Source organism: Chiloscyllium plagiosum, chromosome 29 (assembly GCF_004010195.1).
Source record: "Chiloscyllium plagiosum isolate BGI_BamShark_2017 chromosome 29, ASM401019v2, whole genome shotgun sequence".
NCBI classification, from domain to species: Eukaryota; Metazoa; Chordata; class Chondrichthyes; order Orectolobiformes; family Hemiscylliidae; genus Chiloscyllium; species Chiloscyllium plagiosum.
Window position 1 is genome coordinate 40,895,510 of NC_057738.1, and position 19,404 is coordinate 40,914,913.

Genomic DNA, 19,404 nt, shown 5'->3' on the forward strand with positions numbered 1-19,404 from the left:
GTGGGAGAGTCAGGACCAGAGAGCATCATCTCAGAGTAAAGGGTCACACACTTAAAACAGAGGCAGGGAGAAATTTCTTCTTTGGAAGTTGTGAATATTGGAGTCCTTTACTGCAGAGGGCTATTGAGCCTGAGTTGGGTCATTAAGTATATTCAAAGCTGAGAGAGACAGATTTTTATTCAGTGAGGGCTTTGGTGAAAGGCAAGAAAGTGGAGTTGAAGATTGTCAGATCAGCCGTGCTCTCATTGAATGGGCAGAGCTTGATGGGCCAGATGGCCAATTCTGTTCTTGTGTCTTATGGTCTTGTACACTACTCAGTCTAAAACCAGTTACCAGTGTTGCAGAATGATCAAATCTATTGCATTTCAAAATGTTTTCAGATTATTATCCAGTTTCAGCTCTCTACTTTACACGCTGGCACCTCTCTAGTCTGAAGTATTTTGTTCTTGCATCACATCTGTTAGTTCCCTGTTCATAAGGAATAGAATTTACAATACCTTTTAGGCAGTTGGGACTGATGCAGAACCAAACCCTTTAAATACAACACCGGCATTTTTATCGCCATCTGGTTTCATTCAAAACTGGAATGCTTTGTGTATTCTGAGTAAATGTGATTTCTCTAACTTTTAGCTTTGCTCTTTCGTACATGGCTTTCTGCTGACTAGAATAAGCAGTGAGATTTGAGCTCCAAGGAGCACAGGCACTGGAAATGGCAATTGCACTGAATGTTGTTGGACCTGATTTTGTGATTGGTGGGAATGGAACAATCTCTTGAATTGTTATGTGTATGTGCAATGTGAGCCACTCTTGCAACCTGGATCTCTGCAAAACTGTTGGTTATAGTGAACAGTGAAGAAAGTTATCTAAGATTACAAAGGGATCTTGATAAGCTGGGCCATTGGGCCAAGGAGTGGCACTAGCAAATTTCTCTGACAGGATATTGGTCCCCTTCCTATTTAGATGAAACCTGTCCCTTTTGAACATGTCTTTTCTGCCCCAGAAAAGATCTCATGATCTAAAAATCTGAATCCTTGTCCACTGCACTACCTTCTCGGCCATTGCTTGACCTGCCTTATCATTATATTCCAACTCTCATTTCGGGAAGAAAATCTGCCATTCTTAACTGGTCTGGCCTACACGTGACTCCAGACCTACAGTTATGTGGATAACTATGAACTATTCTGAAGTGATGAGCAATGGATGTTGAACTTGGTCTGTGTTGATTCTGTTATTGGTTCCATTGTTTGTGTTTTTTTTTAGAATTAACCACAATGAACGACTGGAGTTCTTGGGAGATGCTGTGGTTGAGTTTTTAACAAGGTAGGAAGTTAATGAGTTCATTTTGATTTGTCATGGTACTTTCTTGTACTTCTGAATATTTTTAATATAATTACAAAACAAAGTGAAAGCAAAGTACTGCGTATATTGTAAACTTGAAATAAAAACGGGAATTGCTGCAGAAACTCAACAACTCTGTGAGAGAGACATGGAGTTAATGTTTGTGTCTTTGCTGAAGGAGGGTAGAAATGTGGTGGCTTCATGCTTGTGAAGGACGAAGAACAAAAGGGAAGGCCTGGGAAGGGGTAGAGGATGGGACAGAATAAGCAATAAACACGTCATGGAACAAAGGACACGGAATCGCTAATGGTTATAGTAAAGAAACAAAATACTGGTTGAGAATGAGGGCTAATGGCAACATAATGAGCAGGTCTGACCAAATGGCCAGTGTATGGTTTAAAAAAAAGGAACCAAATTGAGAATCATGTCTGTGCTGTGAAGATATTGCACTTGCTGTTGAATCTTTCATACTGATAAAACCTGAAATCATCTCAGGGCAGTGACTTGAAAGAAATTCAGGGATTTGCATGTTAATCAATTGAAACCTGCATTTCCATTCTAACTGATGAAAGATTTAACAGTCATCTTCAATACATTTGCATCACTTGCATGACCCTTTGATCTTTTACTTATAAATTCCGTGTGTCAGGTGTCTCCTCTCTCACTAGCACCTGAAGAAGGACTAAGGCTCCAAAAGCTTGTGTTTTCAAGTAAACCTGTTGGACTATAACCTGGTGTCAGGTGATTTTTGACCTTGAATCCTGAAGACTGTAAACTGCTGAATCAGAAATTGAGATGCTGTTCCTCTAGCTTGCATTGAGCTTCCCTGGAGCACTGCAGCAGGCTCAGGACAGAGGTTTGAGCGTGAGGGCAAGATGGTGAACTAAAACAGCAAGCAGCTGGAAGCTTGAGGCCACGGTTATGCATTGAGTGGAAGTGTTCTACAAAGTGGTCACCCTGCCAACATTTGGTCTCCCCAAAGTCAAAGGTAGCATGTGGTGGGCAGTAAATCCGGTAGACCGAATTGAAAGAAGGAAAGGTAATGCTGAAGAAAGGCACATTTGTTGAAGTTTTATCCCTTGCATTCATTGGGACGTTTTGCAAGAATGCAGATGCAGGACTAACTGTTTTATCATACCGATGAGTAATGTGACATATGTGATACTTGGTATGTAGGCTGTATGTCCAAAAGGTCAGTGAATCATATCAAAGTGTGTTCCTTTGTCTGTTCACAACAAGCAGGATAGTGGTTCTAACCAACCAGACTTCACTTGCAAAATTAGCACCACAATGTCTGTAATTAGATATGATTTTGCGATTTGACAACAACGCTGAGTAATCCTGCATCTGCAAAGAAATGGAGTTGAGGACTTTCTTGCCTTTTTTTCTGTAATTTTCAATGCCCTTATTGATTAAAAATCTGTCTCTCAACCTTGAATATACTTATCGAGGTAGTCTTGATAGCTGTCTGCTGGAAAGAATTCGACAGATTCACTATCCTCTGCGAGAAAGTATTCCTCCTCTTCAATGTTTTAAATATGCTGTCCCTTATTCTGACCTTATGCCCTCTGCCCCTTGACTCTGTGCCCAAGACCCCTCATTCAAGAAATGCTGCAGTCTCCATCAGAAGTGCAACAATTGGAAAGAATGTTAAATATGTGGCATTGCATGCTGCAAATTCCCAGAATGCAAAAGAGACTGCCCATATGATAATAGTGAGTTTATTGGGTATTATTGATGTGTTAAGTATCAATGTCACTTGGTTGAACTTGCTTTTTTCTGCTTTCAGCGTACACTTATACTTTCTGTTTCCAAATCTGGAGGAGGGTGGGTTAGCTACCTACCGCACTGCAATTGTGCAGAACCAACACCTTGCTATGTTGGCCAAGGTCAGTATGATTGAGTTAGACAAGGTCCCTTGTACTGGAGTAGACTTTCTCTGTGGGTCTTTTGGAATGCTTGCTAATGTTATAATTTATTGTATAAATGCTAAACAGTTAATTAGTTTTATTCATTCCAGTGTAAGGGGAGGTGTTGACCTAACGAAATTATTGCCAAACTATTAATCCAAAGACCCAGGTAATGTCCTGAGTACTCTGTTTGAATCCTCCCACAGCAGATGCTGTGGTGAATTGCTGCAGTACATCTTGGAGATAGTACACACTGCTGCTACTTAGTGTTGGTGGTGGAGGGACAGAATGTTGAAAGTGAAGGATTGGTTGTCAGTTATGCAGTCTGCTTTGACCTTGAAGGTGTTGAATTTATGATGTGCTATTGCAGCTGCAGTCAATCAGCCAAGTAGGGAATATTCCATTGAGCTCCTGACTTGTGCTCGTACATGGTGGACAGACATTAGGGAGTCAGGAGGTGAGTTACTCACTGTAGAATTCCAAGCTTCTTGTAGCTACATTATTTATATGCTAATCCAGTTCAGTTTCTGGTCAATGGCAAGTTCAGGATGTTAATAGTGAGGGCTTTAGTCTTGGTCATACCATTAAATGTCAAGAGACGATGGTTTGAACCTTTCCTGTTGAATCTGGTCATTACCTGGCACTTGTGTAGCACACCTATTGCTTGCCAATTGAGAGCCCAAGTCTAAATGTCATCCAGATCTTGAGGGATATGGGCTCTGCAGCCAGTGGAATTAGATTCGCTGCATCTATCCTGTGGGCTACCTTAAGTAAAGGTCACTTTTAAAAAGTACAGTCACTGGTGCAAAATTAGAAATACTGCAACCAACATACAGCCCCTTGCAGTACTAGCAGGGCACAGCCAGGTCAGAGGTCTAGTCTTTGGATGAAACAAGAAACCACAGATGGATGAAAAGGATTCAGTGGCTCTCTCTTTAGAAGGAACACAGGAGAGTTGTTCCCGACCATTACCTTACATGTCATTCACTGGTTAAAATTAAACTATCCACTAATTAATTCATTGCCCTTTGCAGGAACTAGCTGTGTGTCTATTGGTTGCAGTATTTCTAATTTTGCACCAGTGACTGTACTTTTAAAAAGTGCTTAATTGGCTATAAAGCAGCTTGAAAAATTGAGAGGTGCTCAATCCAAGGTCATTTAGATAAATGATTTGGATGTGAACATAGCAGATATGGTTAGGAAGTTTGCAGACAGCGCCAAAGTTGGAGGTGTAGTGGACAGCAAAGAAGGTTACCTCAGAGTACAATGGCATCTTGATCAGTTGGGCCAATGGGCCAAGAGGTAGCAGATGGAGTTTAATTTAGATAAGTGTGAGGTACTGTATTTTGGAAAGGCAAATCAGGACAGGACTTATACACTTAATTGTAAGGTCATGGGGAGTGCTGCAGAACAAAGAGACCTTTGAGCGCAGGTTCACAGCTCCTTGAAAGTGGAGTTGCAGGTAGATAGGATAGTGAAGAAGATGTTTAGTATGTTTTCCTTTGTTGGTCGGTGCATTGTGTATAGGATTGAGAGGTCATATTCTAGCAGTACAGGACATTGGTTAAGCCACAATTGGAATACTGTGTGCAATTCTGGTCTCCCTGCTGCAGGAAGCATGTTATGAAACTTGAACTTGTTCAGAAAATATTTACAAGGATGTTGCCAGGGTTGGAGCGTTTGAGCTATTCGGAGAGGCTGAATAGACTGAGGCTGTTTTCCCTGGAGCATCGACGGCTTGAGGGGTGACCTTATAGAGGTTTATGGAATCATGAAGGCCACGGATAGGGTAAGTAGACAAGGTCTTTTCCCCAGGGTGGGGGAGTCCAAAATTAAAGGGCGTAGGTTTAAGGAGAGTGGAAAAAGATTTAAAAAGGGACATAAGGCAATTTGTTTTCATGCAGAGGGTGGAATGGAATGAGCTGCCAAAAGTAGTGTTGGAAGCTGATACAATTGCAGCATTTAAAAGGCATCTGGATGGTTATATGAATTGGAAGGGGTTAGAGGGATGTAGGGCAAATGCTGGCAAATGGGATGAGATTTATTTAGGATATCTGGTCAGCATGAATGAGTTGAACTGAAGGGACTGTTTTTTTCAGATTAGATTACATTACAGTGTGGCCCAACAAGTCCACACCGACTCGCCAAAGAGCAACCCACCCATACCTCTACATTTACCCTTAACTAACACTACGGGCAATTTAGCATGGCCAATTCACCTGACCTGCACATCTTTGGACTGTGGGAGGAAACCGGAGCACCCGGAGGAAACCCACGCAGACACGGGGAGAACGTGCAAACTCCACACAGTCAGTCGCCTGAGTCGGGAATTGAACCCAGGTCTCTGCCGCTGTGAGGCAGCAGTGCTAACCACTGTGCCACCGTGCCGCCCACCGTGTTTCTGTGCTGTATATCTCTATGACCCATACATCTTTCCCTTTCAGCAGCTGGATTTGTTCTTTGTGATCTCTAGATTGAACATGAACACTGTGTGCACAACATTAACAGATGTGCCTACTGCTTCTGTGTGTATCTGTATTAATTTGTGTTCCTTCCTGCAGAAACTGGAATTGGACCGTTTCATGCTGTACGCCCACGGACCTGATCTCTGCAGGGAATCTGATTTACGTCATGCGATGGCTAATTGTTTTGAAGCTCTGATAGGTAATTGAAAAAGGGTTGTACCAGTGAAAGTTACTGCAGTGTCTGGAGTCCAGGTTAGAGGATGCAATGTGATGGGTGAGGATCCAATTGTGCAAATCCAAACTCTGAGGCAAAAACCTAGACAATAGCAGCAGTAGACCATTCAGCCCTTTGTACCTGTCCCATCATTCAATTTGATCATGGCTTATCATCTAACTCTGTGCTTGATTTTGTCCCATACCCTTTGATCCCTTAAACCTAAGAACTATATTGAATTCCATCTTGAGAGCACTCAATATTTTGTCCTCAGTTGCTTTCTTTGTTAGGAAATTCCACATGCTGACCACTCTCTGGGTGAGGACATTGGTGCTCATCTTTATCTTCAATGGCCTACCCTGTATTCTTAGATTATGACCCCGGTTCTGTACTCCTTGGTCATCAGAAAGTTCCTTCCTGCATTTACCCTGTCCAGTCGTGTTAGAACTTTATGATTGATTTCTAAGTGATTCCTCCCCCCACATCCATTTTCCTAAACTCCAATGGGCATAGTCCAATTCAATCTTTAAATGTCAGTCCTGTCCGGTTCCCAGGGATCTGATGCCTTTCTTATTTCAGAAGATTACTGCAAAGTTTTACTTAGTTTTGTACAGCAGTGCTGAAGCCCTTTGCCTGATGTCACATAGTGTCCAATGTTCCGATATTCAGAGAAGTAATTAAAAACCATTGAAAGTTATTGCTCAGAGATGCAACTATTTCTGAGTGGCACCTACCTCAGGAGGGATTTAACTTTGAATATCTAGGGCAGATTTTCATTTGTTTATTTTAATTACCAAGTGTGAAAAGTTGGAGCAGTGCATTGCAATTCTTTTCAAGCATGTTAAGCCAAAGAGAAGGACATTTGGACAAAAACAAACTAGCCTTAAAAGTCAACACTAATCAGAAGCATCCTGAAACCACACGTTCAGCCACGAAATCATATTGTTTAGTATCTTCTCGATTTTCATTTCTTGAGTGAAAAATGATCATTGGTGGGGTTAATCCCTAATATCCATACTTCACACAGGATGATTTTCTTTTGAAAGTTATATTAAATTTTGGCATTTGTTAGTTTGGGTTTTAAACTGTTAAACAACTGTCATTGGTTTAGTAATTAAGCTCACGATAAATCATCTTTAGCTACTCCGATAAAGGTAAATCAAATGAAAAGTGTTGCAAAGTTTGCTTGTTAACTGCTTGCTTGTGTCTTCACTGCAGTTAATTTCCGTACCATTATTTATGAAAGGGTAATAAATTTTTAAATCTGTGGTAAGATGTCATAATTGATATAAATGATACAAAAGCAGTTTTGGGATTGAGAGGAACTATTGGATTTTTACAAATTGATTCCAGCGGTTAACATGCACTAATTGATCTTCTGAAATGATGTGTGCAGAGAACAAGATAATACGTGTGCGTGAAACGAGGTAAACAATTGACTCAGCCATAATTCAGTCTATATTTAAATCCTCACATTCTGTCCTTCCTGTTATATGGTGATTGTTTGCTTTTTAAATGGAGAAGCATAATGGTGTTGTCACGGACTTGTTATCTGGAGGCCCTGATTATTGCTGTGATGATACTGGTTCAAGTTCCCTTGTGAAATTTAAAATTAATTAGTAAATTTGGAATATAAAACTAGTCTCTGGGATGATCACGAAACCATTGTCACTTGTTGTGAGAACCTATATCACACTCCAATGTCCTTTTTAGGGAAGGAAATCTGCTATTATTACACAACCTGGCAAAGATATATTTGGGAGGCGGGGTGGGGTGGGAGTGGTGGTCATGGTGGCATTATGGTAATACAGAGGGTCTGGTTAATCCTCTGGGAACATGGATTCAATTCCTTCCTTGGCAGAGAGTAGATTTTGAAATCCAATTAATAAGTCTGGAACACAATGTTAGGCTCAATAATGATGACCATGAGAACTATCAGTGAATGCTCTAACTGGATTGTTACAAGGATGACAGGGTTTTGCCTTTCCAGGAAAGGTTGGATAGGCAGGCCTGTGTCATTCAAAGTTTATAAGAATGAGAGGTAAGCTTACCAGAACACACAAGATCCTTAAGGGCTTCGACATGGTGGCTGCTGATAGGATGTTTCCCTTGTGGGAGACGGGGAACTAGGGGGCACTTACTAACAACAATGACATAATACTAATGTCACTGGACAAGGAATCCAGAGACACGGGCGGCACGGTGGCACAGTGGTTAGCACTGCTGCCTCACAGCGCCAGAGACCCGGGTTCAATTCCCGACTCAGGCGACTGACTGTATGGAGTTTGCACATTCTCCCCTTTTCCTCCGGGTGCTCCGGTTTCCTCCCACAGTCCAAAAAAGATGTGCAGGTCAGGTGAATTGGCCATGCGAAATTGCCTGTAGTGTTAGGTAAGAAGGGGTAAATGTAGGGGTGTGGGTGGGTTGCTCTTTGGCGAGTCGGTGTGGACTTGTTGGGCCGAAGGGCCGGTTTCCACACTGTAAGTAATCTAATCTAAAACTGGTTAATGTTCTGGGGACATGATTTCAATTCCCACTGTGATAGATGGTGAAATTGTGGAGTTCAATGAAGTCTGGAATTAGAAGTTAGCCTAATGGCAACCTTTATGAATTTTTGCAGTTACCCAGGCTAACACACAGGTATCACAGGTTCAAATCCAATCAAGGCAGCTGGTGGAATTTAATAAATTATGGATGGGTAATAAATGCTGGCTGGGAGCTACACCCACATCCCACGAAGGAATATTTTTTTAAAACTGGAATCGATGGCTGGTCTTGGTAATGGTCACCATGAAGTTATCATTTGATTGTTGTAAAAACCCATGTAATTCACTAACTCCCTTTCAGCAAAGAAATCTGTTGCCCTAATTTGGTCAGACCTCCATGTGACCCCAGACCCACAGCAATGCGATTGACTCTTAACTGCCCTCTGAAATCACCCACATAAGCCACTCAGTTCTAGGAGAGTTAGTTCTAGGCTGTTTTGTACACTGGCATCCATGTTTTGAATTAGGCAGCAAAAGACTTCGAGATTTATGAGAGTTTTGTTGTAAAAACATAGCAAAAACATCAGTTTCCATCCTTCTTCTGTCCAGAAGCCAACTCCCCACTGGCCCTGTCCTAATCACCCTGCTCAGAGATGTTATGATACACCTCCGGAGCAGATGGGACTTGAACCCACATCTCCTAGCTCAGAGGGACAGCCACTATCTCTGTGCCACACAAGCCCAGATCTTTTCTTCTTAAAAAAACAATTGTAGGTATCTATACTCCTAGTGAGGGGTCATTATTTGGGGATTTATCTATAATGAGGCATTTTTCACTCTTGTTATTTTTAATCAATCTGTCCAGATGCTACGACACACCTTCTGTATAGGTAGGTCTAGAACCGTGTCTCCTGGCTCAGAAGTAGAGACACAACCACTGCAACAAAGGAAGCCTCCAAGTCCAGAGCTTGAAAACTAAGTCCAATGAGCATCATATGTTCTCACTCAATTCTGGAGCTATTCTATTGGAGCTATAAAAGGGTCCACACTTCCAAAACTGGCATAGGCAGCAAAAACTATAATGCTTAAATACAAAGAACGAATAAAAAGCACTTAAGGAATTTTCAGAAGTAGCAAGGTGAACTTGGTGTCAGGATAAATACTGGGCCAGGGTTTGGAAAAGTATTTGGATCTTCAATGATGTTATGTCAGTCGAAGCACAGACAGCCATTGGTACAAAGCTTCCCCGACATTTCTGTTGAATGATTCCATTTGAGTGAAAGGGAGCTCTGCAAGGAATTGTCCAGCTCAAACAGGTCAAACCTAAGACAGTGCTGTTTCAACATCGTTGTGGAAGATTTCAACTGTAACTCTGCATCGGCAGCTTTCATATTATAAGAGAAATTTGGATTTTCAATAGAAAACATGGGAGAATTGTATTCGGGCTTCAAGTGCACAAGTTGGAGAATTTCTTTTATATTTTTGTTCTTTCTTGTGATATGAGTGATGCTGGTAGTGCCAGCATTTTGTTGCTCGCCCTAATTGCCCTTGGTTTCTTCAACCATTTATGAGATCAGTAGTCACCCATATAGCTGTGGGTCTGCAGTCACAAGTAAGCCAGACCAGGTAAGGATGGCAGATTTCCTTTACTTTAAGGGCATTAATGAACCAGATACATCTTCTAACAATAGCTCTTGAGTTGTTCCGTACATCCAGGTAACCCGGAAGGTGCTATACACATGCACGTATTTCCTAGGCATCCAATTACAAAGAAAATGTGAACATTCTAATTCAGATAACAATTCGACTTGCTGGATTCTTGTTCAAATTGATGGTACACTGTGCTTTTCTCTTGGGGGATGATGGTTGTTAGCACATAGACTCTTTCTTTAATGATGTAATCAAGTGGTAATTAGAGTTGTTTATTTCAAAAAGAAACCACTTCAACAGATCATTTTGAACTTAATATTGTCAAGAAATGGTCTGCTTCTGAGTAAATGCACTTTGAAGTTGACAAATGTAAAAGAAGGAAGACTTGAATAGGATATTTTGGATGGTGAGGCATCCCATCCGAACCAATATCAGCAGTCTCCACTTTAACCCTTTGAAACTGTTTAAACCTTTGTGGAGCATTAAGTGACTGGAGGTGGGACCCCCACCCCTCAGTCAGTTTGCTCGCAGTTCTCAACAAAACCACAGGGCACGATGATCACTGTGGGCATTACACCTATAACTGGACTCTGCAGCTGGGAGTTCAGGACAAAACCAAGTCCAGGCTGACATTGTGCAGTCATATGAGGGAGGCCTGGGGAAATGGGGCTGGGGGGAGTAGCTGGGAGGATGAGGGAAGGACTGTAATGTGCTTTTTTTCAATTCATTTGAAATTGCACATCTGTCTGGACAGTGGACTGGATAGAATATGGTTATCATGCACACCTTGGCAACAAAGCTAGCCAACATTCACTGTCAGTACTTGTACATGAGTAATGTAGAATGGATGGGGAGATGCAGGGGACAATTTCTACATAGAGCTGTAGACTGATGTAATGTCTTTAGAGGTTGGAGGGATCCAAAATTATTTTTGAGCTTTTATTAATGGGCAAAAAGAATATTGTAACTATAATTGCCGATCATTTTCACGGTGAAAGATCTTTGCATATCACCATTTGAAAGTCACAACCTGTGAAACATGTGCTCCATACAAATGGGCTTTGGGATTTGGTGCTCATCAGCTAAAGTAGCCCAAGAGACTGCTCCCAACAATTCAGATCTCCTGAGTGTCTGGGCACTTCAGAGATTTTGATTAGCGATGAACTTTGGTGAGCAGGCGCCAATATCTGCTTAAAGAGAGTGCCGCCCCTTATGGTGAACTGTGCTGACTTCTATTGTGTGATGCACTACTGTAATGACTGGCTCAAATCACCTTCACAATCTGCACCGGCATTGGGACCTCTGAGCCTTCCCTGGCCCCTCCTGTCTCGACGCGGAGGTCAAAGAGGGGCAGCCACTGACCCATTTGCCTGATGTCTTTTTATCTTTTTTCTAAGTGCAGCCAGAAAGATCATCTATGTGTTTGAACATGTTATAATCTGCGCAGGAAACTGGAAGTGGAATGTCAGTTTCTAAACTCTCTCTTGTTTGGCTTTCATTTTGATGTAACCTTACTGAAGAGAAACTTCTTAAATATGGTAACAAAGTGTGTAGAAAAGGTGAATTTTAAGCACTGCTTCAACGTACACATTCACCTCAGGACAAGGAGTGAATTCTTAAATAGCTGATGCCCAAGTTTTTTGCTGGATGTTGAGAGTTAGTTAAATGCAGAATACCTGCAAGCAGACTTGGAGGTACTTGTGTATGAAACACAGCATACAGGGGCAACAGGGGGTTATTTCAAGGGGGTTGGAATATAAGAGTAGAGAACATGAGGACTGTAGATGTTAGAGATCAGAGATGAGAGTGTGGTGCTGGAAAAACACAGCAGGTCAGGCAACGTCCAAGGAGTAGGAGAATTGACACTTCAGGCATAAGCCCTTCATTGGGAATGAGGCTTGTGAGCCAAGGGGATAGAGAGATAAATGGGAGGGGGGTGGTGGGCCTGCGGGGTAGGTAGATGAAGGTATGGGTAATGGTGATAGGTCAGAGAGGAGGGTGGAGCAGATGAGTGGTAAGGAAGATGGATAGGTCATTAGGGCGGTGCCAAGTTGGAAGGTTGGATCTGGGGTAAGTTGGAGGGGAGGGGAAATGAAGAAACTGGTAAAATCCACATTAATTCTGTGACCCATCCGCTCCATCCTCCTCTCTGACTTGTCACCATTACCCCCACCTTCATCTACCGATCATACTCTCAGCTCCCATCCCCTCAGTCCTAGCTCCTCCCCCTACCACATTTATCTCTGTACCCCTTTGACTCACAAACCTTTTTCCTGATGAAGGGCTTATGCCCGAAACATCGATTTGTCTGCTCCTTCGCTGCTGCCTGACCTGCTGTGCTTCCCCAGCACCACACACACAATTCAGAACAAAGGGTGCCAGTTTAAAACTGAGATGAGGAAGAATTTCTTCTGAGGGTTGTGTGTGTTCAGAACTCATTGCAACAGAGAGTTGTGAGGCAGAGTCCTTGTATATATTTAAGTTTGGGATAGATATATTCTTAATCATTGGGGGAATCCAGGATTCCAGGGTCAAGAGCAGGAAAGTGGGCATGATCAATGTCATTATCAGCCGTGATCCTATTGAATGACAGAATAGGCTTGAGGGGCCAAACAGCCTGCTACTGTTCCTATTTCCTACAGATTATTGTTGGATCAGGGAAAAATGTTTCCAGATGCATCTTTTTGTTTATCATCTTAAAACAATGTTATGGAGACAGGAACCTCAGACGATCTGGATGCTGTATGACTGTGCCCCAGCACTTGGGGAGTATCTGCAGGGGAGGAGAGGCTAGGGTGGAGTAAATTGTCCTTCAGCAATGTTAAGTATTCCTATTTTAGTTCCACAAAAATAAAGCATTAAGTGGCCACCTTCACATCTGATGATCTTTGTGTAGAGAGTAATTTGAATTGAGTTTACTTTATTGTCACATGTACCGAGGCACAGTGAAAAGCTTTGTCTTGCAGAGTTAAATAGCATAGCTAAGTAAATAATAGGTAAACAGTGGCAAAACAAAAACACAGGTTAGATAAAACATACTTTTAAAAATTACTAATAAACTATGCTATTATGTTTAAAGTGTGTCGAATGGTAGTAGGAAATAGGAAACTTTGATCTGCATGTAGGAGCATGCACAGAGCCGACCGTATCCGGCGTCATCTTGACCCTATTTGTGGGTTTAAAAGTCATCATCTGAGATATCATCACCAGCTGCATTGGGAGACACATTGGGATAAATTACTCATCAGGAGACACTTTTCATCACTCTTTCTATCCTGACTGTCCAAAGACTTCAGGAAGGTTTGAAGAATGATATTCCTTGAAGAGCTGGTGTAATTATCGCAGAAACAAGGGAGTGTGGTGAATTGAGAGAAACGTGCCTTTCAAACCCATAATAATTTTGCAATCCTCACTGGTGCCCATTTAGCATGACCTTGTCCTTTTTGTAACCACTTCTACTCGGACCCAAGGTGCAGAGTTGATTATGTAAGAGCACGCTGGTCTGGACGTGTCCTTGCAAAAGGTGACAGTGAACACAACTGAACACAATTAAAACAGAATTGATATGGTCCTGTTTTCTATACTACCTGATCTTTATATCGGTGACAGCAGACTTTATTGTGGTTCAGAAATGTAATACACTGAACAGTTTGATGCGTAATGTTGAAATGTTGGCTGGTCACGAGTTGGGAAGTTGAAATTTCTTTTGTGAACCCCTTGTATTTTATCCACTCAGTGGAAGTTAATTATGTTGTTGTTTCAGGAAATGGTTTCTGACACCACACCTAACCCTAATAAGACCATGAGAAATAGGAACAGGAGTAGGTGTTCATCTCTCAAGCCTGCTCTGACATTCAGCAGGATCATGGCTGATGCAACGTTCCTTGCTTCTACCTTTCCGCCTAAGTCCCCCTGAACTTGTCTTCCACCAGTTTGGATTTAAAATAAAAAATAACTGAAATGACTACTTCACTACTTTGTTATCACAGAGGGTAGGCTGTCAGCAAATACAGGCTCAGCTACATTTCAGGAAACCGTTACTAACCTGAGATTAAAGAGTGTGGAGCAGTTGTGTCCTTGGGGGTGAAGCCCTGTGCAGCAGAATGGAGCTTGTGCTGCCTTTTTATTCAAAATATGAAGGAATTTCTTTCTGAATTTTTCAAAGGGAAAGATTGATTCCTGTTACCATTCAATACATTAATTAGTTTTGGCTATACCAATCTGTAGGCATGCATCCATGTCTGTTCTTTTGAGATTTGCAGTGGTTAACGATCATGTTCGGAACTGTGTGTTTATTTTGCAGGTGCTGTCTACTTGGAAGGTGGCCTTGAAGAAGGCAAGCACTTGTTTGGTCGACTGCTGTTCAATGGCTCGGTAACATATTCAATGTCCTTTTCCGCACTGTGCTCACTTACCAGCTGTAGCCTAATTTCCCAAAATCTTTGTGCGAATGTTCAGGGGTTTTTTTTGGTGCAAATAGTTTATAAAAAAAGGATTTTCGACTTCCTTCTCAGTCTCTCTCGCCTCATCCACCCCTCTCCAAAAGGTGAGGTTAAAGAACAAACTAGTGCATTAATTGGCAGAGGTTTTCTGTAGAATTCATTACATTTTTTTTTAATTTCACTCATTGGACATGGCTGTCTGGGCTGCATTATTGCCCAACCGTATTTGTCCTTGAGTAGGTAGTGGTGTTTCTTGAATCACCTACAATTTATGTCTTATAGATTGACCTACAGTGCCCTTAGGGAGAGGATTTCAGGATTTTAACTCAGTGACAGTGAAACAACAGTGATATATTTCCATCTCAGGATGGTGACTGGCTTGGAGGGGAACTTGCAGGGGGTGGTGTCCCCATGTATCTGCTGCCCTTGTTCTTCTAGATGGAAGTGATCATGGGTTTAGAAAGTACTGATAAACGACCTTTCAATTTCTGAAATGCATCTTGTAGATAGTACAAAGCATCAGTGGTGGAAGAAATGGATATTTGTAGATGTGCCAATAAGCAATGCAGAGCAAGCTAAAGCAAAGGTCAGTCGAATTCTTACTGTGTCTACTGTAATGGCCCATTCTGTTTAACCCGTACTTTGTTTGTTTGTTTGTTGGATGATTGTCAGTGATAAGGGCAGCATTTCTTGTCCATCCCACTTTCTTGGACTGCTTCAGTCGATTTGGTGTCAGAGCTCTACAGCGCTATAAAGGGAGGGTGTTCCAGAGTTGTGACCCAGTGATTATGAAAGAATGACAATATAGTGCTAAGTCAGGATGTGAAAGAACGCAGTGTTCCCATATGTAAGTTGCCCATGTCCTTCTAGACGGTAGAGGTCACAGTTTTGGGAAGTGCTGTCAAAGGAATCTTGTCAAGTTGCCAGCAGTTTGTTTGGTTGACTGAACTCGTCATCTTTAATTCTGTTCATCAATCAGGATTTCTTGCTGTGTAATTTCATATTTAACCACTGCACTTTTTAATGGATGAAAGGGTGATAGAGCATTTAAATGAGACAAAGCAAATGGGCATGGTTGATTGTGTTTTTTTTCATCACTTTTCATCCACCGGCTATATAGTGTTCTGGAATATTTCTGAAAGTAACATATTTATTGGAGATTAAAAATAAGAAATTGGCAATCCGGCAATTGCTGTTCTTGCCATGTACCTTGGCTAATTAATCTGTCCAATTGTGGTGCATCACAGTTTTGAGAGGGCTGGTTGCAGCTCTGTGTATTTCGATTGCTCATACTGAACTTTAAACTTTTCCTCACTCTTTCTGTCCACAGCTCCGAATCAGGTGCCAATTTTTAATTATACAGCACAGGAGGAGGCCATTCAGCATATCATTCCTGTACTGTCTCTTTGAAATCAGTATCTAATTAGTCCCAATCCCGCTCCTTGTCCCTGTACTTATTAACTTGATAGCCACGCAAAACCTTTACAGTATAGCAACTAGTGGAACTTAATTTCAATCCATACATAATTTCCATCAATTAATAAAATGTTGCAACTGAAACCTGGTTTCAGGAACCGAAGAAGAATCGTATCAAACTCAAAATATTAACTCTGTTTCTCTCTCCATAGATGCAGCCAGACCTGCTGAGTTTCTCCAACATTCTCTGTGCTTGTTTCAGTAACTTTAAGTCTGAAGTCATTATTGATTGTTGTAAACTAATTGTTGGGTTGTTAATGTCCTTCAGGGAAGGAAATCTGCCATCCTTACCTGGTCTGGCTCACATGTGACTCCTGTCCCAGAGCAATATGGCTGACTTTTAACAGCCTCATAAGCCACTTTGGTGGGGAAGCTGGGGTTTGGGTGAAATTTACTGGGCTTGCCACAGCCCTTTTTGGGGTGGGGGGAGAGATGAATTAATGTGTTCTCTCTCTGTAAGTGTACCTTCTATACAATGGGAGCCTCTCTAACTCCCTGTTGAACATGAGAGTGGCAGGGTACCCCAGACCAGTCAGCTATTCTCAGGTAAAGAGCTGTTGAACATCCACAGTGCTCTGCTTTCATTCCAGGGACCTGGTTTTATAAGCTCGCCAGTAAATAATCTGTTTGTGATTTTGGGAGAAACCCTTTCTCATACACATGAAACTTGCTAACTCTGAAAGTAGATGATGGCATGTTTTGGTTTTGGAGAAAGCCTGATAAAGACATGAGAGAGAAAGGAAGAGAGGATATGTTGCCAGGCTAAAATAAAGTTGAGTCACAGGGATGGTGTGGCAACACTGGCATTTAAAGACAGATGGGATTGGTTAGGAATATATTCACTGGAATGTAAAAGAATGAGCGGAGATCTGATAGAAATCTATAAAATTCTAACTGGACTAGACAGGGTTAGTACAAAAAGAATGTTCTTGACAACCAGGGAGCCATGAACCAGGGGTCACAGTTTCAGAATATCGGGGTGGGCCATTTAGGACTGAGATTAGGAGCATTTTCTTCATCTGCAGAGTGAGGAGCCTGTAGAATTCTCTCTCACAGAAAGTGGCTGAGGCCAAAACATTGAATGCTTTCAAGAAGTTAGATATTGTTCTTAGGACTAAAGGGATCAGAGGGTATGGGGAGAAAGCAGGAACAGGATGACCAACTGTGATCGTATTGACTGGCGCTGAAAGCCCGAAGGGTCGAATGGCCTATTACTGCTCCTATTTCCTATGTTTCTGTGACAGGAAGTTTCAGATTATAAACTGGAATAATCACCACTTGGGCCAGTGGCCTATTCTATGCCTCAGAATGCATACAAGACAAATTTCATTGAATGTCTCCTTGGATGTGTGGTTGCAGTTACAGGGATTGACTGGAACTTCTGGGATTGTTCTTCAAGCATAGAGTCATAGAGATGTACAACATGGAAACAGACCCTTCAGTCCAACCCGTCCATGCCGACCAGATATCCCAACCCAATCTAGTCCCATCTGCCATCACCCGGCCCATATCCCTCCAAACCCTTCCTATTCATATACCCATCAAATGCCTTTTAAATGCTGTAATTGTACCAGCCTCCACACTTCCTCTGGCAGCTCATTCCATACACGTACCACCCTCTGTGTGAAAAAGTTGCCCCTTAGGTCTCTTTTATATCTTTCCCCTCTCACCCTAAACCAATGCCCTCTAGTTCTGGACTCCCCGACCCAGGGAAAAAACTTTGTCTATTTATCCTATCCATGCCCCACATGATTTTGTAAACCTCTGTAAGGTCACCTCTCAGCCTCCAGGGAAAACAGCCCCAGCCTGTTCGGCCTCTCCCAGTAGCTCAAAGCCTTCAACCCTGGCAACATCCTTGTAAACCTTTTCTGAGCCCTTCAAGTTTCACAACATCTTTCTGATAGGAAGGAGACCAGAATTGCACGCAATATTCCAACAATGGCCTAACCAATGTCCTGTGCAGCCGCAACATGACCTCCCAACTCCTGTACTCAATACTCTGACCAATAAAAGAAAGCATACCAAATGCCGCCTTCACTATCCTATCTACCTGCGACTCCACTTTCAAAGAGCTATGAGCCTGCACTCCAAGGTCTCTTTGTTCAACAACACTCCCAAGGACCTTAGCAAGACTTATACACTTAATGGTAAGAATTGCTTTGCCAAAATGAAGCACCTCACATTTATCTGAATTAAACTCCATCTGCCACTTCTCAGCCTATTGGCCCATCTGATCAAGATCCTGTTGTAATCTGAGGTAACCTTATTCGCTGTCCCCTACTCCTCCAATTTTGGTGTCATCTGCAAGCTTACTAACTGCACCTTGTATGCTTACATACGAATTATTTATGAAAATGACAAAAAGTAGAGGACCCAGAACTGATCCTTGTGTCACTCCATTGGTCACAAGGCTCCAGTCTGAAAAACAACCCTCCATCACCACCCTGTCTTCTACCTTTGAGCCAGTTCTGTATCCAAATGGCGAGTTCTCCCTGTATTCCGTGAGATCTAACCTTGCTAACCAGTGTCCCATGGGGAACCTTGTCGAACGCCTTACTGAAGTCCATATAGATCACATCTACTGCTCTGCCCTCTTCAATCCTCTTTGTTACTTCCTCAAAAATCTCAATCAACCCACGCACCAAGCCATGTTGACTATCCCGAATCAGTCCTTGCCTTTCCAAATACAAGTATATCTTGTCCCTCAAGATTCCCTCCAACAACTTGCCCACCACTGAGGTCGGGCTCACTGGCCTATAGTTCCCTGGCTTGTCCTTACCACCCTTCTTAAACAGTGGCACCACGTTAGTTAATCTCCATTCTTCTGGCACCTCACCTGTGACTATCGATGATACAAATATCTCAGCAAGAGGCCCAGCAGTCATTTGTCTAGCTTCCCACAGAGTTCAAGGGTACACCTGATCAGGTCCTGGGGATTTATCCCACTTTCACCCGTTTCAACACATCCAGCACTTCCTCCTCTGGACATTTTGCAAGATGTCACCATGAATTTCCTTACAGTCTATATCTTCCAAATCCTTTTCCACAGTAAATACTGATGCAAAATACTCGTTTAGTATCTCCCCCATTTTCTACGGCTCCACACACAGGCCACCTTGCTGATCTTTGAGGGGCCCTATTCTCACCCTAGTTACCCTTTTGTCCTTAATGTATTTGTAAAAACCCTTTGGATTCTCCTTAATTCTATTTGCAAAATTCTCACGTTTGCTTAATTCTCATGTCCCCTTTTTGTCCTTCTGATTTCCCCCTTAAGTATACTCCTACTGCCTTTATACTCTTCTAAGGATTCACTCGATCTATCCTGTCTGTACCTGACATATGCTTCCTTCTTTTTCTTAACCAAACCCTCAATTTCTTTAGTCATCCAGCATTCCCTATACCTACTAGCCTTCCCTTTCACCC

General features: G+C 42.2%; 1 protein-coding gene across 1 annotated transcript in view; it reads left to right on the plus strand.

The window, feature by feature from the left end:
- Positions 1–19,404, plus strand: part of drosha (drosha ribonuclease III) — a 182,247-nt gene that overhangs the window by 83,111 nt on the left and 79,732 nt on the right. The window contains exons 20-23 of the mRNA XM_043719624.1: positions 1,261–1,320; positions 3,128–3,227; positions 5,810–5,912; positions 14,367–14,437. Coding sequence (XP_043575559.1) covers positions 1,261–1,320; positions 3,128–3,227; positions 5,810–5,912; positions 14,367–14,437 — 334 coding nt within the window. The remainder of the gene's footprint in view (positions 1–1,260; positions 1,321–3,127; positions 3,228–5,809; positions 5,913–14,366; positions 14,438–19,404) is intronic.